Below are 27,409 nucleotides of genomic sequence, written 5' to 3'. Positions count from 1 at the left end.
CTTCTGTTGAAAAGGATTCATGCGACTATGCCCTTTTCACTTTCTTCAGCAATCTTTCCATTCCGCGTTACCTTAAACCAAAATTGCTGCTCTTTCCGCCTACCTTGCCTCACGGAATAATCTGTGCCTTCATTTTCAATTCTCTGTTCTTTGCTGAGCGCCAGTCCCATATACATCCCAGAAGCTCGGTCACTTCATAAAATCTTTTCCAAAATCCCTATCCACTTACTAGCCTAAGGTAAACAGTGTATTGGAAGTCATCTCAGACCGTTTTCGATCATATATTCACTGAGCGTGACTCGGAGAGAGCCCTCTCCTGCTCTGGTAGGGCTAGCTACCAGACTGAGCGTGGTTTGTGGTTACCCTAATTTGGCCTTCCTTCAGCCTAAGGCAGATTTAGGTGCTAACATGGTGGAGGGAGACTCTCCTATCATTTTTTGAAGTTTTTGTGCATAATTTCAGAAAAAAGGATTGTAGATTTGAGCTCCTCCTGAAAAAGCACCCAATTTCAAAAAAAAAAAGGGTCGAATTGGTGTTTGGATGTGGGAGATATCGTTCATTTAAAATCAACTATTTTTTCAGAACTTTTGTGACGGCGGAAAAATTGCAATGCGAATCGAAGATTCTAGGGTGTCCAGATAAGGATTTCCAACACGGGAAGATGCAAAATGGTCATTCTAATTCCAAAAACAGGTTATAATAAATATTTTGAGTTATATTGACCGAGTTATGTCCATTTTAATTTTGGAGCGACATTCGAAGCAGGTTCCCGTTGGAGACGTGCCCTCCCACCCCACTTTAGTAGGCAGTTGCTTCACATTCATCAGTTTCAGCGTAGCAACATTTGGCTTGGGTTACTTGGAGACGTTCCCTCCCAGCCCAAGCCATGTAGGCACATGCTACTTCATCAACAACTAACATCATGGTTATGGGTCAACTGCACAAAATCCTTGTCATCGAAGTCCATTTGCTAGGTCGCACACTGTTAGTATCATAGTTGGTCACAAGCATTACAAGGTATCTCTATCCTCGGATCTTCATTTGGAATGGTTATGGGTCATCCACAAACCCACACTTCATTGAAGTCCATTTGCTAGGTCACACACTGTCAATATCACAGTTGGTCACAAGCATTACAGGGTATCTCTATCCTCGGATCTTCGTTCATCATCGTTATGGGTCATCCACAAACCCACACTTCATCGAAGTCCATTTGCTAGGTCGCACACTGTCAGTATCACAGTTGGTCACAAGCATTACAGGGTATCTCTATCCTCGGATCTTTATTCCCCATGGTTATGGGTTAACCACATAAAACCTTTCTCTTCAGTGGCTCTTCATATTCAATAAAGGCTTCGCAAGAGGGAACTTCACACAATGGGGACCATTGCTTTTTAGGGAGGGAGGAATGATCCGAATGGAAAATGGTATTAACCCATGGTATTCATCCACCCGTGTTATTCATCCACCCATGGAATTTATCCATGGTATTGTAAGTGGCATCCACTCATGGTATTTATCCACCCATGGTATTGTAAGTGACATCCACCCATGGTATTTGCCCATGGTATTGTGACATCCGACCTTGGTATTTATTCACCTACGGAATTAACTCGTGGTATTGTGACATCCACCCATGGTATTCATTCACCCATGGAATTGACCCGTGGTATTGTGACATTCACCCATGGTATTCATTCACCCATGGAATTGACCCGTGGTATTGTAACTGAAAAATACTATAAGTAACAAGTGGCATTTTGTAAAAGGACAGATGGTTCGTCACAATGTAGCCTTTATAGTTATTATCAGTTTTAATAAAAAGTTTCTATGTGGTTTTATTTACTGTGTGTTCTGTCATTTTCTTTCTAGCATTGCATTTCTTCAGATCTTGGGGGCCTCCCCCACAAGATCCATTTCAATCTTTTAGATCTTGGGGGCCTCCCCCAAGATCCGGATCAAAGCTATTGCATTTTATCGCAAGAGGGGCAGAGGAAATCAATAGTATTAGACTTTAGTTATTTGGTTCATTTCATTGTATATGACATTATGACTCATGATATGAGATACATTATTATATTTTTTGTTGGTAATTTGAGGCTGAGTTGGGACTCGGGAGTCAGGACTTACTATTCAGGACATGATTCACTGTTATGTGTGATGTAGCACTAGAAATGATATTACACATCTTATATATTAGTTCTTTTATCATATTTATGTGTCAATGTATTTATTTTATGTTGTAGATGCTTTAGATATTAAAAAAATTGAAAAAAAATGAATATTTTTGTATGTTACGATTTTTCCCCGATTTTTATTGATTTTTTTCTCGATTTTTACGATTTTTCCCCTCGCCGATAATATCTTGATAACGATAACTGCAACATTGATCTAACTAACAATTGTTCTTATTATTGGTTGTGTTAGGAAGTCCCTTGTCTCACTTATTTGCCATCAAGAAGTATAGATCTTGTGGAGGTAGTAAACGATTTTGAAAATGTTTGCTAGTTGTAAAGGATGATGATCTGAAAAGAGGGTTTACCATCTTGTCATACTTACAAGAACCTCCCACTCCAAAGCTTAACAACAATATGATCTAGCTTATGTTGACAATTGCGGAATTAAGTACCTGAATTAGGTGTATGTCTTTGTTTATACTGTTTAAGTGCTTATTTGTTCATTTTGATATAAAATATATAACAGTGAATGCAACAAATAGACAATCACACATAACAACAATATAATCTAGGAGTTCACCCTGATATCATGGGTTACATCTCCTTGAGCTCTTGTCAACTTGACTTGGCTCTTTGGGATTATGGTGAAGCTTCTTTTACAAGTTCCACAGTCAACTCCAAAGGTTAATCACTGAAGCAATGGGCTTAGAATACCATCTATATCCCTGGCATTCCTTCAATCAGTGCACTGAGTTGACTTGAGCTTCTTGATGGCACTAACTCCCTCAGAATTCTTCAATTGTCTCTGGAATTCCGTCTTCTGTCTTTAGTACACATCAGACACCTACAATAGACTTGATCATTTGATCATTTGCTGCCTGAAACTTCCCTGTAGCTTCTTGGCCCTTAGAAGTCTTTAGATGCTTCTGAAAATCCCTGCAATGGATTTAGAAGGTCCTTTACAGTTAGAATTGACTATTGGATCACTGAGAATGAGCTTTGATAGCTCCTGCAATTTCCTCCAACCTCTGAACTCCAGAATCAATCTTCTTGGATGGAATTCTCCATGAAGATTACCTCTTCCACTGTTATGGACTATTCCATCAGCTTCAGAAGGTTTGTTTCACTCTCTTTGAGTTTCTCGAACTCTCGGGCTCTGCCTCTGTTTCTCTGAAAAACTCTCTCTGGAATCCCCCTTCTGTAAAACTACTCTGTGTGTGCTTTTATATGGTATCTCCACCAAAATTAGCAAGCGCACTTGACTTCAACTAAACTTAGCACTTCTGCTAAACTTTAGCCACTCCGCCAGGCTGATCGTCAGAGGTAGTCGTTAGTCATTACCATAATTGTTGGGCACACATATGTGCGATATAATCCCGACAATTGGGGACAATCCTCCATAGAGCTTTCGATTGGGTTAACTCTTAACCGTCGATCTATCCTTGTCCATCCAACAGCTGTCGAGTTGTCCGCTGGCCAACTTGCTCGAATGATCTCCGCCATTGATGTAACCTTGCTCAATCCAATGCACATCGCTCAATCTCGGGTAGATTTCCTGCATGAATGATATCTGATCGAGGGCGCGTGAGAAAAGCAGTTTTGCTATGCTACGTGTCGCCTACTGAATGGAATCACATGCTTTGGGTTCATTACCGCTTCCAGCCTTTCACCCACGTGATATACCGTTCACTGCTTGGTCGATAATGCCCACATGCTTTATTCGGATTTAATGAAAAAGACGCTTTATAAAGGTTTAGCGCTTTAACAAAGGTTTTACACTTTAACAAAGGTTTTTTTAGCGCATAAGGCAAATACTAATCTTTTAACCTCTTAACCTTTTTACCTTTATTCTTTACCTTTGGTTCTTGATTGTGGTTAAAGTCTGGATTATTTTTTGATCAGTTGAGGCTCAAACATTGCTTGGGCAATGGCCTTAGGGACCATCTATTTGCCATTAATCATACGTTGGAGCATGATACATTGCACCCTCTCAACGTGTGCCCACTTAATAGGGTATAGATATGGGCCTCGAACCTCGACCCCATAAAGAACTTTGGTTTGATGATATTACCAAAAAGACACATATTCGCAGGGATACCCCACAAATGCAAATGAAAACATTTGTGCTTGAGCAAGGCCAAGGAAGCAACCCCTTGTAGAGTCGGAGTTGGAAAGTAAGCTTCATGGTGAATCTAGGGCGTATGAATTGAATCCCCAAATATGTGTAGGTTGTGATAACCTCTATTGAATCCTTGTGGAAAAGGAAATGAAAGTTCTCCAAAAAATTCTTTGAGGTCTTGAAAATCATGACCTTAGTTTTACCAACCATTTGCTTAAGATCACCAAAACTAGTGAGACAATCCAACTACCTTTGAAGGTTCTTTGGGGAGGAAGAAAAAAAGACCATGTCATTCACAAAAAAGTATGACAATCAACACATGGTATAAGATGCAACCATCATTTGTGTGTGTTGTTCTCCCCTATTTTTTTTTTTTCTTCTAACTATTCAATATAGATTGCAAACAATGTGGAAGTTAATGGGCAATTGTATTTGAATTTTGAACCCAAATGCACCCCGAGTGAAGTCAAAGAAGGCTTGTCATGTTTGGAGCTATCATACAATTATCTCATAGATAAATAGGATAAGATAACAAAAGATAAGATAACTCTACTAAATTCCAACAAATGACCACTAAAGTAGGTTAATGGGACTGTTAGATACAATAAATTCAGTACAAAGTGGGAGCACCAAAAGGACTCCTATAAAAACAAAGAGATAGAAAGTAAAGTATAGATCACAACAAAAACACGTAAAATGAAATTTTGAAAGCAAAGAACCACTTTGTGATGAGATGTATCATGGGAATGGATCTAGGATCTGGAATACAAATGATGAGACAAGCATGTCATGATTCGTGAGATCCCAAGTCACTTGACACGATGACATGAGACCAAAAGGACATGGACATACGAGTGTTCGACATGGGACATGATGTCCTTGGAAACAAGACACGGAGGATGCATTATGTGTGTGTGTGAATTATTGCATGTACAAAAATGAAATATAGGCAAAGATTCAAATCTGTTTAGAATTAACAAACTAAATCATTTACAATGTTACATGATGATGATACCAATTCAATCATGCAACTAGTATTACATCAATGATGATAAAATGACAAACACATGAGAAATCTAAACTACAATTTTCTCATTAAGTCTTAAAAATCAAAAGTATTACATAGATACTGAGTCATTACTACTATAGGTGGGAATGTTGATGCCAAATACAAAATAGGTTAGATACTAGAACCATAGATGATAGCAACCATGATCTTAATGGTAAGATCTACCCTCTCCCACCAACCATCATCTAACACTGTATCCTTGACCTTTTTTGAAAAAGCTTGATATGCCTTTTTCCAAAAAGACCACTACTCCTCCCTTTCCTTTGACCTTTACCAGCTACCCTTGATGATTGAGCCATAATCTCTGTGAAATGAAGAGGAAAATGGATTGCTGTAGGAAAAAAAACTTAAATATTAGTGGACAAAAACACTTGACCAACACCTGGAATCCCTTCTAACACTGCACAATAATCTTTCGCTGCACTCCCAATTGCCTCACAACTCCAATTTGCTAAGTGAAATGGCAAAAAAAGAAGGGGAAATACATGATTTAATGCTGCTCACATGGGGCACACATGTCCAATTGTGGAGACACGTCGAGGAAAAGTGTTTGACAAATGTTTGGCACATGTCATGTGAACAGGACACATGTCCGCACGTATTGGTGTCCAACATGTGAAATACATGCCACAACTCCTATTTGGATGTGCCTGGTTACTTAGGCATGAGATTTGTATCTCCTAACATTTGAGGCTAAATGGAGAAAGCTTAAGATGGAAGGCTATTTGGGAGAAGAACTAGAGGACGATTTGGATGGTGCTCTATGTTGCTACATGGAAGAAGTCACTCGTCGTTGAGGCTTGGATAATCTTATTTGACTGCTGGTAATGGATCTGGACTTACAATGTTGTTGAGGTATTTGAGAGGTAGAGATGGTCCCTTAGATTTGCACTGATTTGGAGTTGGAAGCAAGGCTACAATTAGTTTGTCTTTGTAATGATCCTTAATAGGTATACAAGTGATAACAAGCAAATAATACATGTAGCAAATTACAAAAACGAAATATTCAACAAACACCCATATAAAAGCTGGAAATGGAGAACTTCTGAGCCATTTTATTATATTTACGCAAGTCAAATATAATAGATGATGGAATGGTGCACCTGGGCTTGTCTAAAAGGACAAGCAGGACCAAAGCTAGGTAGGAAAATGGCTGCGCTGAAGGTTGCCCAGTTGCTGCACCAATTTGCACTGCGCTGCCCAGAAACTATTGCTTTGCTGAAGTTCGAATGGCTAGAAGGTGCACTGAAACTGCCCAGAAACCACTGCTTTGCTGAAGTTCGAATGGTTAGAAGGTGCACTGAAACTGCCCAGAAATTTATATGCTTTTAACCCTGGATACCTTGGCCAAAACCCACAAAAACTCAGAAATGGTTTGGCCCAATTTGGACTTCCCAAAATCGACCCCCAAAGGCACTATTCAATCCCCAGCAGTTCTACAGTGTCTGCTGCAAAGATACGACTTAAAACCCCACCTCCGATTCTCAGAAAATTATGAAACTTTATATTTGGGACCCTTGTCAAAAACCCAGGAAAAACCCAGAAAGGATTTTGGTTTAGACTTTTGATTTTTGACCCCCTTGGGGCCTCACCTCACCTCTAGCTGCCAATTTCGAATTGCTGGAAACTGCTTGTAAATCCACCTGAAAACGTCTCCAAAATGTTGAGTTAACATGTGCTATCCAATCCTTAACTCCCTGGATGATCTCTTGGCCCAACTCAACTGCTCCCGAGTACCACGAAAATCTGTTGTGTGGCCTCTGCGTTGTCCCCTAGCCTAACAGTTTGAATTGCTGGAATGCTGGCTCAACTGGCTGTAAAACCCAACAAGAACGTTGGTCTAATGCTGCTACCCCATCTCCCCAACTCCCGGACAAGCAATCAGATTTCTGCTTGCCTCAATCTCCCTCTGCGTGTTTCCTGGTTGCCGAGAAATACACACTCCTTGCTTTGCGCTGGTTGGTGGTGCTATGTCACTGCCCCATAACTCCTGAAATCCTTGTAGAACTGCCTCTCTAGGGCGGGCACGAATGCTCCCCTGAAGTAGAGGTTGAATCTCCCACTTGAGAGATTCGTGGCTAAACAGCGAGTTGACTCAGCTAAACAGTAGAGTGAACAGTCAAGTGATTTTGTTTGCAAGATGTATGAATGAATCCCAAAATGAGAGCTACTCCCTCCTTATAACTCTTTGGACCTCCCTTGCCTCAAGTGGGCCCCTCCATCCACCTATTCGACTTTCCCTCCAAGCCAATTCGAATTCCCATGTGGGTGACCCCCACATTCCACTAGCAACCAAACTAAGTCGAATTGCCTCCTAAGTCCCTAAGTCGAAAATGATGGGCTCTTTTCCTTAGCCAAAATTGTGCAAAATTGTGTAGCAGCACCCTGTTACAAATGTGTTTGAGAAAGGACATGACAGTCTTATTGGGTGTGGAGCCTAATTGTCTTCTTGATTCAGAGGTCTCAACCTTGTTGGACCCTAGTTCCTATATGAGGCGGCAATGACGCCCGTATTATAGGGTTTTTTCCCCTAGAAGGCAACCCTCGATTTATATGAGGGAATTGTATTGTGATTGTGTATTATTATTCTGAGCGAGAGAGAGAGTAGGTTGTGTGAGAGCGAAGAGAAAATTACATCGGATCTGTTGTAGGTTGTATCTCTTCATTTTGCTAGATAATATAAAAGGAACGACTGACTGTTTCTCTGTGGACGTAGCCCAAATTGTGTGAACCACATATATCTGTGTCTCTTGTTTTATGCGTTTTTGTATTTGTATTTCTGCAATATTTTATGTATTTCATTGCTCTGTTAATTAATTTCTAACATGTCTCTCGTTGCCCCTAGTAGACAAGAAGATTGTACAAAAGGATGTGATCCTCTGGGTGGAAGTTGGAGGAGGCTGAAGAGTATGGGAACAGAGCTTGAGGGCCTCGTGCATGTATAAGGCCAAGCATCTCTGCTTGAGGTAATTGAAGAGGTTGTCGAGGGCTTGTTGCTCCTTGAGTAGACAATGGAACCTCCCTCAGATCAAAGTATAAAGGGGCAGTAGAAGATGAAGTGACCCTTTGTCTCAACTTCCTGAAGATGGCACTGCTGGCAAATCCTGTCTGACTGGTCAATTTGGTGATCTGTCCCCAACTGAAGTCTCTGTGAACCCACTCTGAATTAACTCGGGGGAATACAAAGAGCGTGCCCCAATAACAAAGTGTGTATGAAGGTCAAACAACGAGTTTGCCCCTCAACTCCATGAAGTGCTTGGTGTAGAAAGCCATATTTGGATGTAACCCACCCTGTGTGTTAGTCTAAGTGACCTGTACAAACTGCCTGTAAATGTCATTTTGGATGTTCTTATTCAATTCCTACCTAGTAGGTAAGAGGTGGTTAGGGGTGTCAAGGGAGTATTTGAACATAGAAAGATGGCCCATTAGGTGCGTACAGGGAGTATTTGAACAGAGAAATTTGGCCCATTAGGTGCGTACAGGGAGTATCTGAACAGAGAAAGTTGGCCCATTAGGTGGGTACAGGGAGTATCTGAACAGAGAAAGTTGGCCCATTGAAATATCAATAGACTCCAAACCACTCAAAATGATCACAATGAAGGATTTTGGGAGACCAATGTCTCACAATCTCTAGAATGGGGGATGTGCTTGGCATAGAGTCAAAAACCTTTCAAAAGTATACAAAAGATGAGACTTGTGGAAAGCCTCTACCTAGCCTCCTCAATTTTGAGACAGTGTTCCCTACAACCTTGAGTTTATTCCTCTTCAAATATTCTAATATCCACATTTTTGGAATCATGGCATAGAGTTTGGAAAAAATATTCCTAACCATGGTCTTGTAGTTGTTTGAATCTGAACTATTGCTCGATTTAAAAATTGAGTGGACGATGTGCTGTGACCATAATGGAAGGAAACTTGAGCAAACTACCTGGTTGAAGAGATCTACAATGTGGGATCTAAGGGAATCCAAAACAAGCTTGAGGAATTTGGCTTGGAAACCCTTGCCAACGATGGTCAAAACCCCAATACTTCTCTCAATGTCTCCTGAGGAAAATACTAAATAGGTGGCTAGATATTGGGAAGAAGGGACAAAGATAGGGGATTAAGCTGATAAGTCAGAGGGAAGTAGCATGTAAGATTCAAGAATGGTTGTCAATGCTACATGAAAGGGGAGCCTTCTTGGGCAGGATGGTATGCCAAATATATATGGGAGAGGTGTAAATTGCAAAGAGGTGAGAGGAGGTCATGTAACATAAAAAAAAAACAAGAAAACTGTGTTTCTGACACCGAAATAGGAAACGATAATCGTGTTTTGTAGATGTTCTGGGGGAGGGGTCATGGGAAAGGACAAACCAAATGTATTTATGCATAGTTTTGCGATTGTTATCAAACCAAAAGTTCATGGGGCAGTTACCTTACGGTTGGACAAGTTTCATGTGACTAACTATTTAAGCTTTGCCTCATAAACATGATGATGACTTTGACTGACTCAATTGTTGTATGAGAGTTTTCAGAGGATTTTTTATTGATCCAGATTTGACTGTTTATGTTTTTTCTTTAAATTAAATCAAAGAAAATGCTTCAACTTTCCGTTTCTATGTACAATAATGGTACCATCCATTTTATTAAAAAACAATGGGGCCATTCAGACGATTGTCACAAGCACTGAGTCAAAATTAAAAGTTGTCCTATCTGATCAAAATTAAAGCTACCCAAGGCCAAAATAAAAGCTCCATTAAGGCCATACAGTCCAGAGTATACCAAATGGCAAAAGAAATAACACAATATACCAACTGGCCAACCCAGAAAGTCACATCATGCCACTGTGGGATAGACAAATAGAGCCTACATAACCCACCAACATGCTATTATGGTTTCAGGATTCACCATGATCAGGTCATTTGTACTGGTAGTTTAATATGGCTGTTATATGTTGTTACATTGTTCTTTTGCACTTATCTTATGGTTCTTACAAAATATAGTGGAATGTGTGCACCTGGGATTGCTAAAGCAAGCATGCAAAACCCAGGTGAGAATAAAAAGAACTCCACGCTGAAATGGCTCACTGGCTATACGCTTTGCCTAGAAATTTACTACTACTGCTGCTAAAGGAAAACTGATATTTGAGGCCTCAAATATGGTCCAAAAATTCTGAAAAATTAGAGAGAGGCTCTTCACACCCCAACCAATAAAACCCATAAATATTTTGAGCTAATTCCAGCTGACCCGGAATGCCCAAAATAGTGTGAAAATCCCAGCTAAACCAACAATTCGCCCTGCTATAAGAATGAGGATTTCAAGCCCGAATATTGCCTGGAAAATTCTAAAAAATTATAGCAATGCTCCCCAACCTTGGACCAACAAAACCCATAAAGCTTTTGGGCAAATTCCAACCTCCCAGAATTACCCAAAATTATGTGAATTTACCCATTGTCCAGCTCTGTGTCCCACCAGAAAAACTACAGCTGCTCCACCCAAAATCCTCCACCAAATAACTGAGAAATCACTGAGAAAATAGCTTGTGAAATAGTAGAGTGAGGTTCTAGCTATTTCGGATAGAAAGCTGCTTGACAACTACTCAATAAAATGGACCAGAAAAAACCCAGCACAGGCCCTAAGAAGAATTCAGCCCACACAAATGCAACAGTCTCAGGCTCTAAAACTCCACAAGGAAATTTGTCCTCCTCCAAGCGAAATTCTTGCAAATTCTTTAGGCAAATTTCCCTGACAATTTCCTCCAAGCAACTCTATTTCTACTACTATGCCCCCTGAAAAATTCGTCCCACCTGTTGCAGAGATGAAATGACTCACAAAATTTAGGAAAAGAAATATCCAATCAACTCCAAATTTCTCTCCTAGGGTGACACTCTAGGTTCACCGAAAGAGAGTTGGGATTTTCTGCTTGGAAATCCCTATGCTAAACAACACTGGTTGACTTGGCTAAACAACTCAAGCAAACACTCCAAATTAGAAATGAAATGCCAAAATAGAATGATCAAAATGAGGCTCTAGTATTCCTTTTATAGTTGCTTTCCCTTGCTCATACCATGGGTCGATTTCTCTCATGCTATGCTTTGATACCATGGTTTGATTTTTCCCATGGTTCGATTTCCATTTTGGTAATCTCCACAACCTATCTTCACTTAGTTTTTTCTTCTTTTCCTAAGTCCAAACCATTGCCTTTTTTACAAAATTTATTTAATATCTCCACAATCCACAACTTATATCTCCTAATTTTATTTATCTAAATATATATATTAATTGCCAAAATTGCAAAATTGGGAATTTCCTTGTCAAAATTTTAATTGGGGACATGGCAGTCCTCCCCGCCAAAAATTGCTTGTCCTCAAGCAATGCCTAAACAAGTATTCTCTCTGACTACTGATCACCACTGTAATCCACCAATAATATCAGGGTCCCAAATGTACCATTGAGTCATCCCCAATCTTAGCACTATCCCGATATAAAGGGATCCCTCAATACCAGGACCCTAAGACATTTTAATCAATATGAAGCACACCTTGCTCCACTCATTGTCCAACCAGATACAGGTACTAGAAGCCCTCTGCATACTATCAATAAGTAGAGCATCACAATAATAAAAAATCTTGAGCAACTCATCGTAAAGCTTCCCTACTGAGTAGTCAATCTCATGTACATCAAGAGCAAGCTCTTGAAGATACAATCCAACCCTTGTGGAGATGAATTCTCACCTGCATGAGCTCCTCCCGATCTCCTCCTGTTGATCATTCGGCCATGCTGGTGAAGTCCTCCATGCCAACAACAAAACACTAAAACTCAATGGATGATTTGAATGATCTCCCCCTGTAGGAAGTAGAGCACCCTTGAGGATAGCTGAACTACGAAATCTTGTGATGCCCGAATCCCATGCCAGTCTCGGAAGGGTGCCACCAAGCTGACGCTGTGCCACTCTGACTATGACAAACTTCCCATCGTGCGTATAGATTGTATCCTCCTCTCCTGGAATCTGATGACGCAAAAATTGTGATGGCTAAGATCATCTTGTTGTGGCATCTCCATGATATCAATGTCTACCCATCTACTGCCCATCTTGGTCCAGAGCAGTAACAAAGAAAGCCGACCTTGCCATGTGACTAAGGCCTTGGCACTCCCCATATGTCAAAGAAAAAGTGAACTGGGTCAGTATCTACCATGATCCTACTTGTCACGAAATAGAGTAACCGATCATCCAACTGAATCCTTGGATCCCATAGCCATATCAACTATGGCATATTCTTGACAACTGTTGGCACCAACTCGTGCCATGTCTTGGGTCCCTGCATGCCATTAGTATATGTACTCCATATGTCCTGAATCATTCCGTTGCGTGCAAGACAACCATGTGCTTGCCATGCCACACTGTGAGATCTGCTATCCTACCTCCTGTAGGTGCTGCCCAAAACTGCTTGGAGTCTAAACATCTGCTTGCAAGATGGGTCCACCAACTACTGTATATGCTCCTGAGACATCTCAGAATGTCTCGCCCAACAGGTGTCATGCATCTCCCTAAATGTGGGCTCGAGGGTGGAGCATGTGCTACCCTTGTAGCAAATCCGACCATCCCCAAGCCTACACTTTCCAATTCACACCCTGACCATATGCCATGGTTGGAAAACCTCTCTTGATGCACCATGTCTTGTCTGGCTATCTCAGATGAACTTCTTGGGTCCTATTGTTCGTGATGAGAGCATTGAGAGACAATAGCCAAGTCCCCCATGTCAGTGTGCAATGCTGGAGAGTGATAAATGGAAGCTCACGGTTTGCCCTGTGATCAACTCGCTCTCCAAATTTGGGTGTGCCAAACCTGATGTCCCCGTCAGGAGATTTTTCTCCAGTGGTAACACTCCAACAACCTGTTGTGCATCATCATACTTTGCTGTACATAAATACACACCCCTGCACTCCTCTACATAGCACTAAACTCCGAGGCACAACTCCATGCACCACTGGATACCAACGCTTATTGTCGTACCACCATGTACCATATGGTATCCCATATGTGTCAATGCATCTGTCACTCCACTAGCAAACTTGATGTGGTGTAAGTCGCTCCTCCCACTCCATGGTGCAAATCCACGCACCACAACACACCGCCATGCATCTATGTGCTCACCTGCAAACCACTACACAACGTGACATGCTCCTACATGCCATTGGATGCCATGTTCTAAAGTCGAGATAGTACGCGTTGATCTACACCTTACCAGTATTACCACCTCCATTGTTGCATCACCATACCCTTTGATGTATGGGCCTCGCCTCCAAAATCTCCTTGAGAGACACGAGAGGTGAATCCCCCTATGTACTAGTGGTGATGCCACCACTGTGCTACTCCTCCATGACCACTATGCCCCACATAACTGGGGAGAACCCTCGACCCCATACATGGTAATATTTGGTGACCTGCTCATGCCACCTCTTTCGACAAACTCTTGCTAGGGTATGTTGATCATCTTGTGACTCCATGCACAACCAACATGCTCAAACAACTTGTAGAGTCTACATGCTCCCTGGTCAACCCAACCAGTCACTAATCATGCAAACTTGACTAAACTTGGAGCGGGGGGGGGGGGGGGGGTATATCAGTTTAGTATATTCATGGACATTAAAATTCTTTTCATTAATCTCATTAACTGAAACATTACACGAGCAACTTAACAATAATGACCAACATATTGAATACGTGAACACCAAATAATGAGCAAACCAAAACATCATATCAACACATAATAACAACACATATTGACACCATATATATGTGGAAACCCATAAAGGGAGAAAACCACGATTTTATTATTGTTGTGATGCAAAGGCAAGCTCCTACTCCTTATTACATCTGATTTTTTGTAGGCTCCAACCTACAAGAGGCTGCTACCTCAATTTTCTGCAAGCTGCAACATGCAAGGAAGCTCCAACTCCCATATGTTTTCTGTAGGCTACAACCCACAAGAGGCTCCTACCTCAACTGGCTCCAACCTGATGTTTATCAACCCACTACTTGAAAAGAGACTACAATCCCCTAATGCAAACAAGAAACAACAATGTGCTGGTTTACCTGGTCATAAATTCTGCATATCTCCATCTTCATTTTAGCCTCTTCTTCCCTTCAAATCTGCTTCACATAAGCTTCATATGTGCCAGGTAACTAATGCATAATACCTCAATCAACTCTCACACATTCTCCCACTCTCTAACCTCACTATTGCTTCCAAAAACAACATCTTTTATAAAGATAATTTGCTGGCTGTTTGTATTCCACATAAGAATATGAAGTGAACAAGCTTGACTCTTTGCCTTCCACTCATTCGTTTCCAAACTCTTCATATTTTGAATATTATAAAATAAATAAGTGCTCCACCACATATTATTTCAGCCATCTATAATGATTAGGTGCATCAATATCAACATAGTGCCAAAAACAACATTATACCACAACACATGTAAGCATTCTCCAATGTAAACAATATCCACCCGGCATTTGAAAATAATGTAAGCATATGTATGCAACATTCACTCTCCAAAACCATCTATATAATCAAATCCATCTTTTCGTCATGCCATTGCCTCAACCTCCTTGAGTCTTGTCTTGTTTCACTGTCATGGATTCTAGCCTTTTCATCACAACAATTCAACTCAACAACAAATTAGTGTCACCACAAATTCTTCATTAAACAATCTCTGCAACATTATACAAGCATCAAGTCATCATCACGACAACATCAATGTTTTGCCAAACCATCAAGGTATTTGCTGCTCCTTTGTCCCGTTGTCATCAAGCATGCCAAGAATAACATATGCAATATCTAGCATCAACATATGTGCCATCAACATCTAGCATCTGTCTCACCAACAAGTATTACATTTGCTCCTTTGCATACCTTTGCTGATCCTGATCTGCTCTTTTGCCCTTCACTGAACTTGTTACTGCTCTTTCCTTGCTGCTCCTTTGTCCCTTGCTCTTGCACACCTTGTTGCTCCTGCATACCTTGCTGCTCCTGTTGCTCCTTTGCCATCAATGGCAATAATCACATCAATCTCCCCCTTTGGCATTGATGGCAAAACACTGATCCTCCCCCTTTTGTCCTGAGTATTGATAAATTAGCCTCCATCCTTATGCTTATCTCCCCTTTTGACATCAATGGCAAGGAGGTCTAAAAGAAAATTTGCCCATAATGGTGTTCATAAAGGTGCCCAATTCTCTGAACAAATACTTTGACAAACATAGCTTGGTCAAGTTCTAAGCTTCTAGCAATTAGAGGTTCAATAATCATAACATAATTATGATGTGATCTCCAATAAAATCTCTGGATAGTTGGAGTAAACAAATAACATACTGTAAGAACAAAATAAAAGACATTCAATCCATCTACATGCAACACTATGGGGCATATAGACAAAAAATAAACTCCTGAGAGGAGAGGACCAACTACACAGAGTAATCAATACATTCTCTCTTTAGAACCTAGTGTTATGTCTAAAGAAATTCACCAAAGTGCTTATTTCATCTTAGACATTATTGAATATCCCCTGAACATTTAAAGAAATAATGCAACATGTCAATGACCTTTGTCAGATGCAAGCCTTTTCCCTCAAAACAACCTCTTTAGAGAAGATTTTACAAGGCACCATTCTCCTTGAAATTTAGTTAGGAGTTTCATATTGATACAATAATTGTTGTGGCATATTGATATAATAGTGAATGTTGCTGGCATTGTCATGTTGATATAATAAACCATGAGCCACCGCTTGGTGAGGAAGCTGCAGTATGATGCTAGTCAGCGACAACAGATCTGGTGTGACTCACAATCATATATGTATGTCAACAATAAGTATACATCGATTGACATGGATTGGCATTCATCGTAGTCATGGATTGACATTCATCGATTCGAGGTTGGAGGATGATCCAGACATAAGCATGCCAATCGCTCTAACAGTAGTGTCACTTGTACTCCATGGCACTCGCAACAATTGGAATGTCTGTCCCTTGGTATACGGTGACTAGTATAGTCATGTCTGGAAAAAATTCAACCTTCTGATGCCGCACAGTGCTCCAAAGCCTTCATATGAGCCAAAGCCTTGCGCTTTCTTCTCATCGTCCCATCGTCGAAAAGCTGTCTGTGGCTTTCTCCAATTATGTATATAACAAAAGCTCCAAACGTGTTGTCCATTACATTACGCACTGTAATCTTGTGCTCATAAACAACACTGACTTGCCATCGCGTGCAACAACAGATCTTAGAATCCCTTATGTGGTCATGGGTTTTTATCTCTTAAGTGACACCACAAAGGCGCAGGATGTGATTAGACTTTGTAAATGACAGTGTCGAAACATGAAGAACTTGGTACCAATCAAATTACATTCAACAAAATATTTTGTATTGCCTCCATTGATTAATGCACCATGTTAATACATTCACCATAGCATTACAAACAACATATAATGCAGCACGATACACAAATATATGTCATTCTATATATGTATAACTCACAACAATGTGTATATGTCCCATGCAACGAAAGGATGACCAAAAAAATATCCATACCATTTGTGTGTCATATTATGCCATATAGTCCGTATGTCACATTATATAGAAAATTTTTGCTTCGTATCCATGTGCCAATTGACTGAATGATTGTGCGTGGGTCCCAACAGTTTAATTCAACCACAAAACCGCGTATGGAACCATTGTCCAGTGGTTTTGTAAATATCATGTGTACCCTTGTAATTAATCGCAGCCACAAGTTTAGAGTTGACTAGGTTTTCGAAAACCGTCATCCGCGACCACAGCTTACGTTAAACTCCGGTGGGTGAGGTCTCTCGAGGGACTGTTGGATCCGGGCTTGGATCGTCGATGATTTAACAAGACATGAAGCTCTCCAACTTTATACATTTTGTTCAATTTGTCGTGTAGTCCAGGTATCAGATACTAGTACTTAAAGCACTGAATGGGTTATCTCATGAGCCCTGACAACAACCAGTAGAAACAGAGGTCCATAGCATGGTCATAAGGTAGACCAAGAATTCTTTCTGGGGCTCGATAAAAGAGACTAACAAAGTAAGGCGCAATCTCATTTTTACCAGCAAACATTGCATTGCCAAAATCAGAGAGTTTTAAAAACATTTTTTGCTTCATTCACCAGCGTATTATCAGGGTTTATGTTACAATGCAAAACCCCACAATTCTTCAGATGCTTTAATGCAATAGATAATTGCTTCGCATATGCTCACGCTGTAGTTAATTTAAGACCAATATTGCAAATCAAACTTCTTAAGAACCTCCCGAAGATTCATGTGCAAGGATTCAAACACCAAACAAATATGTTTCCTGTATTTAAAGCTGGAGAGAAATCTGACACAATGGTGTCAATCTTCAAGATCAACACCAATAAGTTTCTTCAATATTATGAGTTCTTCTTGACTTGCTTTGTACATAGTTTCATTTGATGCATATACTTTTAATCGCAACCTCTTCGGGTTCTCCCTTCCCAGTGTTAAGATCCTTCGCCCGAACAACACTTGAAAATACACCTTTAGCATAAGATGCTATAAATTCATAACGACCATAGAGCATTATCACTTTATTGAATTAAAACGCACCAGCACTATAATAAATATATAACCATACAAAGACGTTGCTCCATAACAAATATATAACGCTCTCCAGTTTCTTTTCTCAGTGTAAAATACTAAAATCAGTAGATTAACCCGCGTTCTATTGAAACCAGGGTAATGAATTGAATAATTTGAATGTGAATCGTTGTAACACACCACATATTGCATCTCCACCAATAACGCATTGAATCATTAATGCATCTCCGCCAATAATGCATTGCAAACCATATGCTAATTCAAATGTAGAAGCTCTAAATGTATTATTATTATACTATGGTTGCTGCTCCATTATACAATGGTTAACACTACTCCAACGCTCAATTTTAATGCTGGCACAAATAATATAATACCAATATAATGTATGCCCAAGCCAAGTCATAACACCAAAACAGTAAAACCAATTGATAAAAGGCATTGATCCAATATATGAATAAGATTGCTCCAATCCAATTATCGCAATTAACGCAGGGCTATTAATGCAACTTCAATCCAATTATCGCAACTTCGATGTATTAATTACAACAATGGTTGGCAGAGTTAATAATATAATGCAATGATATTATATTCATGCTTGCTGCAATGGCCTTACTGTTCTGACGTAACGTATGATTATTATGCCAACGAATATCTCTTTGTCACCCTGCCAATGCGTTACCTAGAGAAGGTTCGCTCTATTTCGCCTAATTTCAATTCCAATACCAGAAACGCCTTGGAATCATAAAGCTCAGATCTGTCACGCCCTGGAGTCATGAAGCTTAGATCTGTCACGTCTACAGACTATCAAACCATGTAACATTCTACACACTGGAGATTTTGTAGATTATTTGTGAAAACACCTCCTTTTTTTTCTGTTGGTCAAAATGTGCATTTCTCATCCTTGTCTGGCATGCAGTAAGTGTATGATTCCTCTAGCTGCCTCGTAACGTTCCCTCTGTTCATTCATTATTATTCAATCGATTCAATGTTGCCTGAAGAAATATTTCCACTGAAATATCCCTGCACTTGTCTCGTTGTTGACTTCCCCACGTGGGCATTTCACTTTGGATTCTCCATTTGCAATGGAGCACACTATTGAATTTCCACGACCTTGGGTCTAGCCGTCTAGGTTAGAGTCTTAAAATCATTGATGCTACTAAACCAAGAATCTCAACCATAAACTACTTTGCACAACGGAAATATAAAGTAGGAAATCACATATGCACAAATATACTCACTTTTTAACAAAATTGTACAATATTGTACAATCCCAATCTTTGTTATAATAAACCAAATTTGAATAATACAACAGTCTATGGTATACAAGATATAGTGACAAACTTCGCTGCAACTTCTATGCCATATCTTGTCCTGGCGGTCCCTCGCTTCCGTACTGCTCACTAGTAGTGCCTTAGTCCATCAAGACCACTACACATCGCGACTCCAGGAGGGTTGCCACCTAACAATGCTACGTGTCACTTCTGCTGCAAGTACACGAGCTCATAAATCTGCTCTCTAGGTAGGCCTAATTCTCGAGCTCCAATCTGCCTTCTAGTAGCCTCTTTCGTCCATCAAAGAGCTACTCTCTAGGCTGGAAACTTCATCCAATCACGCACAAACAACATCCTTCTTGTCTACTGCTCTAGGGCTACTTTGGGTAGCCAACACACTGCCCTCCAATCAGATCAATGGCACCCAATCCAATCACTGTCGATTCTGCTCCTAGGAAGACTCTTCACCTCCTCGGAAGATCATCCACATGGCACCAATAGGCTGCAATGTCACGATCCAATTCTGGTCAACACTTTGACCCAACAATCCTCCACAAAAACATTGTTGTCACCATTGTTTGCACTGTTGCTCCTGCAATTCTGGTTAGGGCATGTACAACAACCCTTAACCCACCACACAGTGAGCAATCTAAGCCCTCAAGGGTTGCGGTCCACCTTGGAGAGGCTCCTCCTATGCTACGCTGCCCTCTTAAGGTCCTACCCACCTTAACGCAACCCTTAAACTGCCTACAGCTGCTTGCTATGGCCTGCAACCTAACACAACAACTTGCTGGAGTTGCAGCCTCCTCCAAAATGTGCCCAAATAATCCTCCAACAACTGCGTATTGCCTTCTTAGGAACTCGGCCTAGTTGCCTGCCCTCTCGGCCCTGGAAATAGCCTCTCGGATTCTGTCTTAGCCCTAAGATAGTCACCCAAATTAGATCCGCACTCCTTAGCTCCATGACCTCCTGTAGCAGACCTCTCCCACGCTGTTCAAGACCCTTTGTTGCGGCTAGATTAGAGCCTTCGTTCTCTCCATCGTGTTCTTGTCTTGGAGGATATGTTGCTCTCTTGGATGATTCAAATGAATCCAAGTCACCCTTTATTTATAGCCGAAAGAGTTGTTCCAGAAAATTAGTGAAGAGACATTTATTGGAGTAATTTACATCAAGCCTACATGACTTGAAAACCAATAATTAATTTGTCAACTTCGAAAATTCATTTCTCCACTTCTCCAACTTGGAATTCAATGATTCTCAAAGCGTTGGATTCTCCTTTCCCCCTTCTATTGTCTCATGCCATCACATGTAGAAATGTGCCTCCAGAATTGCCCCAAACATGATTGGGTGCAAAACCCCATCTTTGGGTTCCAAGCCCACAAGTGACCCTTGTGGTGCTTTGCCTTCCAAACCCTGAACCCTAGGGTTTGGAGTACTTCCCAAGTTACACAAATCAACACTCCCTCCTAGCGAGGGAGGTACTTCCAAGACTAGGAAGTATCTCATCATCATCATCACTACTTACAACACTTGCCCAACTCCTGGCGCTCACAATCTCAACAATCCCTGTACGGTGAACTATGCCCTTCTCGGAAGTGTCATTGTCACTGCTGGAAGTAGCCTGCGTCTTCTTCTTATCTTGTAACGTCTTCCACTCTCTCCATGATTCCTTCTTAGTAGTTGTAGGAGCACCCTTTCTCCCAACTGACCACGCTTTCTTCTTGGACTACAGAGTCTCCTTCTGAATCTGCAAGCTCCCTCTCGAACTTGACTTCCTTTGAGTCTCTGGAACCTAGACCTTCTCGAGAAGGTGTAACTTCTTCTCGAGAACCTGTATCTGCTCCTATGAAGCCTGCACCTACACTTGCTTTTGCTTCTCTAGAACATGTACCTGCTCCACCTGCTTTTTTCCATGATCCAAAGGCTTGCCCGTTAACCTGTAGAGGCCATGCTCTCTAACTCTGAGTACAATCTCATCGGACTTAGAGCCTTTGGGCTTGAGTCTCGCCTTCCCATCCCGGAACAAGACCTCAAACCCTTTCCTCTCGATCATCGAGACGGAAATCACGCTATAGATGGGTCTTGGTACAAACAACACATCTTGGAAGTGCATCACACGTCTTGTCTCCATATTGAATGGCACAACTCTCGATCCTCGGATCTCCCACTGACTCTTGTCGCCCAACACCATGTGCAACTTCGAGTCCCATTTAGTTAGAGTCTCAAAGACCTCTTGTGACCCTGTCATATGCTTCATTGCATCACTGTGCACGTACCATCCATCCTCATTAATAGTACCCTGCGAGAAATGAGAAATCATAGCAAAGTCGTCCTCTTCCAATCTTCTGGAGAGATCATCTATATCAGCTAAAGTGGCAACACTGGCGGCTTGCTTTCCTTTCCTCTTCTCATTATCTCCTTTCTTCTTCATCAGACATCTCAACTAATAATGACCCATCTCGCCACAGTTGAAACACTTGACTTTACTCAAGTCCTTCTTTAGCTTACCCTTCATTCGCACTGCAAGTGCCATGTCATCATTTGAAGCCTTCTTCTTCGGATGAAGATCCTCGTCTCCTAACTCTTCCTGAATGAAGTCATCCAACAACCTATCCTAGTTTGGCAGCTTCTCCTTGGCAACGATCCCTTAGGGCTTCCAATCCTTGTTGAACCCTTTCAAGGCAATCTTTACCATATCTCCATCTAAGGTAGACACATCGATGGCAGCGAGCTCATCTTTGACTCGAGACAATCTTGTCAGATACGAGGTCGCACTTTCACCCTTTATCATCTTGGTGGACTTCAACTTATCCTTCAATACCAGTACCCGGTTAGACTATGATGCTTATCCTCATCCAAAACCGTCAACAATCCTGACACAGATTTCCAAATCAAAAGTATTCTCAAAGTTTGATTTAAAATCAGGATTTTGGCAGGTAGGTATCAAGGAGTCCGACAAATGGTAAACAACTTTTTCTGTTCCTGAAGGCCGTTTTGAATGGAATGTAATGCCTTTCGGACTCATCAATGCTCCATCAGCCTTCCAGCGCATTATGGATGAGACATTTGAAGGTATGGAGGAATTTTAGTTCATTCAGATGATATACCATCTCACATCAAACATCTGAAGCTATTTCTTCAAACAGTTAAAGAAAAAGGGATAGTTCTCTCTAAAACTAAAATGAAATTGTTCAAAACCATGTTAGACTTTCTTGGATACAATATTTAGTATGGTTCATATCAAGTGATCCAAAGAAGTTTAGATTTCTTAGATAATTTTCCTGATGAAATTTTAGACAAGACACAATTGCAGAGGTTTTTAGGGAGCCTGAATTATGTATCCAAGTTTCTTCAGCACTGTGCACAAGAGAGAAAACTCTTGAATAAAAGATTGCAGAAAAATCCCATTCCTTGGGATGTAAATTGTACAAATTCTGTCAGAAAAATTAAAGAAAGGATTCTCAGAATTCAACCATTATGTCCAATTCAAAAACAATGGAAGAAGATAATAATGACAGATGCCAACAATATTGGGTGGGGAGCTATTCTTTATCAAGAGGATCCGAAAAAGAAAAACTCACTTGAAATATGCCAGTATGCTTCTGGATTATGGTCTACATCTCAAACAAATTGGGCTAGTCTCAAGAAAGAACTCAGAGTCGTTTGTTTGGGAATAGAAAAATTTAAAGATTTTGTCATTTATACAAAAATTTTGGTAAAAACTGATTGTTAGGCTTTAAAGTTTGCCATTCACAAATGTGAATTTGAGGATGCTGCTATGGTAAGATGGGTAATGACTCTCAGCCAATATGATTTTGAAATAGAATTCATTCCTGGACATAAAAATTCTTTTGCTGACATGTTGTCAAGAGAATTTCTAGAGAAAAATTCTATTCACTCCTTATCCTGCAATTTTATAAGAAGCAACGAAGACTATGTTGAAATAGAAAGCAGGCAAGGATGGGTCAGGTATGATAAGAGAAAAAATCTTCTGGATCATGATGAAACATGGTATCCATTATCAGAAATCTGCTGGAGAGAAGGGGTTCCCAATCTTTGGACTTGGGAAGATCAAGAGATTGAAAATGATCTAGCTATCAGTGAGCTAGATTACTTGGTCCATATCGGCAACATTTCCTATGAGCTCTTTTACGAAGAGGACAATAGAATTGGAAACTGCAGGCTCACTATTAGACAATTTAATAATCCTCTTAGGAGAACTGATTTTTGTCCAGAAAGACAAGAGACTGCCTTTTTCCAACGTATGAACTTAGAAAATATTTCCTCTAATTTCTTTTATCATCTACAGTTTGATTTGAGGTATGAAGATTGGCCAACGGAAAGAATAAACCATGAAGATCCTTTCCCAGAATGGTTTCTAAGATGGTGGAAAATGTATGGGCTCAGTGCACTTCTAATAAAGCCATATGCTTTAGGTCGGCTAAAGATTGATGGATTCACAGAACCAAATGCACACCTGATAGGAATCTTGTACAAACACGTCCAAGATATCATCATGATAGAAGATGTTGATTTTCTCAGCGCACTAAGAAGATGTGGACATACGCATTGGTTTGTCACTCATGAGTTCACTGCAAGAAAGCTGGCAACCAATGGTGATGGGACTCAAATGGAATACAATGAATTCCATCGGCAATCTGATCCAGAACAAAATCCTTTCGAATCCATTAACTTTTTTCAACCTCCAGAAGATCACGAGAATGAGATTTGGGAATCTGAAAAAGAAGTGCATGTACAATATTTCACAAATTATCTTTTGTAGAGATTTCAACATCAGCACTATACACATCCCCAGATCACTCATTTCGTACTCTAGAATGTCATGTCTTTTCTTGCTGACAGTGGTGCAAGGACGTTTGTTTGTATATTTCTTCGTAAAAATAAATATTCGTTTGTATATTTCTCTTTTCTCGTAGGTTTTTGAGGAAAAAGCATCTACTTTGTAATTTGATAAGATTGAGTTGTCCTTGATTCGGTCCTCATATGCCAAATTCGTCAGTATATTTCTCTTTTCTCGTAGGCTTTTGAGAAAAAAGCATCTACTTTGTAATTTGATAAGATGGAGTCGTCCTTGATTTGGTCCCCATATGCCAGATGGCTCTCCGAAAGGAGAAGGGACGAGATAATGTGAATTGTCCATTCACATCCGAATCTGCATAATATTTTATGAGATATTTTACTTTTGAGTCATGAAAACATCTTGTCATGGAGAGAGATGGGATTCCCCAAGAAGTTCCATAAAAGGAGGAGTTTTTGAGGAGAGGGAGGTCTTGTTTTGATTCTGAAAATTGAAGGTGTTTTGTAACCCATTATGTGTTTGGTAATAAAGAATGAACTCTGGGTACTTCTGTGTCTCCTAGAACCTCATCAACTGGGGATATGTCTCTTGGCACCTCATCATTGGTAGGTAACTATATGTCCCTTGGCAACACATCAATGGATGTATGCTCAACTCTCTCCACCTTTGTGTCGACTGGGGCTACCAAAGGAAACTCCATCAAGGGTGGCTGCTGTGTCACACTGGGTGTATCCACGTGCTCCTCACAATCTTGTGTGCCCTCAGTGTCCTACTCGACCTCCACCTCAGGCTCGTTGTCAGTGTACCTACGCCCTAGGCCCCACAATAAGAAGTAAGATCTCCTCCTGGTCCCATCATCTAACTACTCTCGTCCTGTCCACTCCTCTTGAGGAGGTTGGGTGTCCTGATTCTGCTGAATTTGGTGACACTCTAGGTTCGTGGAAAGAGAGTTGAGGTTTTCCGCTTGAAAATCCCTGTGCTAAGCAACACTGGTTGACTTCGCTAGGTAGCTCAAGAAAACTCTCCAAAATTAGAAATGAAATGCCAAAAATAGAATGCTCAAAATGAGGCTCTAGTCTTCCTTTTATGGTTGCTTTCTGTTCCTCATACCATGGTTCAGTTTCTCTCACGCTATGCTTTGATGATACCATGGTTCGATTTCCATTTGGGTAATCTCCACAACTTCTTCACTTAATTTTTCTTCTTTTCCCAAGTCCGAACAATTCCCTTTGTCCAAAATGTATTTAATATCTCCACAACTTATTTCTCCTAATTTTATTCATCTAAATATATATATTAATCGCCAAAATTGCAAAATTGGGAATTTCCTTGTCAAAATTTTAATTGAGGACATGACATTTCACATGTAAGATTTCTTATTGTAGTCATGACTGTGTAGACCATGTTTATTTCAAACTTTCGCTTCTTTGTTTCCTGATCATGGCTATACTGCACCAATGGCTTAAGCTTTACTATTGTCTGATTTCCTTCCCCTCATTAATTTACTATAAATGTCCATATCCTAAACATTACCATTGGCTGATTTCCATACCCTCATTAAGTTACAATAAATGTCGCATCTCCTAATATCATTTTCCCTTTCGTTTTAATCTAGGTATCGAACTTTCTGTTAATTTTCTAGGCAAGAAACAATACAACTTTTTCCAGTCAAGATTGATTTCTGATTAATTTTGATCTTTTTGAAGGGAATGAATTGTTTGGACTTTTTGTCTTCCATTCATAAGCACATTAAGGGAAGCTTACTGTAGTATGAATCAAAGCATTGAATTATAAATTATGGAATGACGCTGGAGCCGTGGTCGACAGGTCATTGATATACATGCGTTTAGCAGTTATAGTAAACCCTTCTAATAAAAAGCGAATAACTGTGTTGTTTCGTAGTTGACCTTATCCTCCCTAACACGCTTCTAGTTATAATATACAGGGATTGAGGAGTAGATAAGATATTTCTCACCCTGGATACGTTGGAATTCTGCATTTTGCCTCTGGAAGAAAAAGTTGGAGAAGGAAGACGCTGCAGTCTTAGATTTGGTGCAATGCACACGCTGTTGGGATAGTGAGATTAGTGTATTACTCTTTGTGATACCACTAAAATGAACTGACTCATTAGACACTACATTTCAAGTATAGCATAGTGTTCTTTCTTCTTAGTTCTTTTCTAACAGACAAAGAATTTGGTCTAGTAATGCTGGTTTTGTGAGAAATCCCTCCGTACCGTGTTATGTGTTAAAGCTTAAAAAAATTCAACTAACTCCTATTTGAACTTCATATATTAGGTTTAGATTTTATGTCTTTTTGTCCAATTTTGAGGAAATCTTAGTAATGATTGTCAGGGAAATTCTTGACACTATAGTTGCATGCCTTTCAGTTCAATCTAGTCATTCAAAGCTCTGCAACTTAAAACTAGTATGACATTGGGTGATCGTCCTGTTTTTAATGGTGTAAAACATTGTTTGTGGTCTTGGTGTTTTGTAACAGAATTGATGAAGAGATTACAAGAAGAAAAATGATAGTTGAAGTCAGCTTCAAAGATCATGAAGAATATGAACGAGAGAGGCAAGAGCTTATTAAAGTGCATGACAAAAAGAGAAGGGAAATCAAACTAAGACAGTTACAGGAGCAAGTAGCCTTGGAGAAGGAATTGGAGCGGGAGAGAGTTGAACTGCTGGACAAGTATTTAAAGAAAAGGCAAGAAGAAAACTATGTTGCAGTTTAATTGCAAAGATCAAGGAAAACTTCTTTGCCGTTAAATAGGTATGGTTTACTGTTTTCGAGTCTGATGTACTCCTTGAAAAGCTATTTATGGAGGGTAAGCAAACTTCTGTAGTCATGTATTTCTTTTGTATCCTGTTGTCATGTGACCACGGAAAATTGGGAAACGGAACCAGAAGGTTGACTTCGGTATCTAGATTCTGCTGTCTTGTTCGTAGAGGTTTTGTTTTGAACATACCCAACACATGCATTAGCATCGTATAATGTATGTTAGATCATTTTCGCTGGCTGCAAGTATCCCTTCTAAACATATTCAGGTAAACATTTAAGAAAAATAATAACATGATGGATTTCTGATCTGTTATTGTACATGAGTTTTTCCTTTGATCTTGGTTGGAATGTTATAATGAACAGCAGAATATACCTTAATTCTTCTCTATACTGGATAGAAAAGTTCCAAGCACGTGGGCTTGGAAGGTATTGTCAAATTTTCCGTATGAATTTGTTTATAATGGGTAATGATGATAATGGTCGCTCACGACTTCAGGCCCCAGGTAGAATTCAAGTATTTGGACACTTGAAAGTTGAAAGGCGCAAAATATTTTGTT

General features: G+C 40.2%; 1 protein-coding gene across 1 annotated transcript in view; it reads left to right on the top strand.

Moving 5' to 3' along the window:
- LOC149265954 (protein SUPPRESSOR OF GENE SILENCING 3 homolog) overlaps nucleotides 1-27,170 on the top strand; it is an 84,706-nt gene extending 57,536 nt beyond the window's left edge. Inside the window, exon 5 of the mRNA XM_089429891.1 lies at nucleotides 26,568-27,170. Coding sequence (XP_089286017.1) covers nucleotides 26,568-26,805 — 238 coding nt within the window. The 3' untranslated portion in view covers nucleotides 26,806-27,170. The remainder of the gene's footprint in view (nucleotides 1-26,567) is intronic.
- The last annotated feature ends 239 nt before the right edge of the window (nucleotides 27,171-27,409 follow it).

Source organism: Pinus tabuliformis, chromosome 6 (assembly GCF_031772625.1).
Source record: "Pinus tabuliformis cultivar Carrire ecotype Pingquan chromosome 6, CPIR1, whole genome shotgun sequence".
Classification (NCBI taxonomy): Eukaryota; Viridiplantae; Streptophyta; class Pinopsida; order Pinales; family Pinaceae; genus Pinus; species Pinus tabuliformis.
Note: the sequence above shows the minus strand (reverse complement) of the source record. Positions and strands in the feature narration are given on the sequence as shown.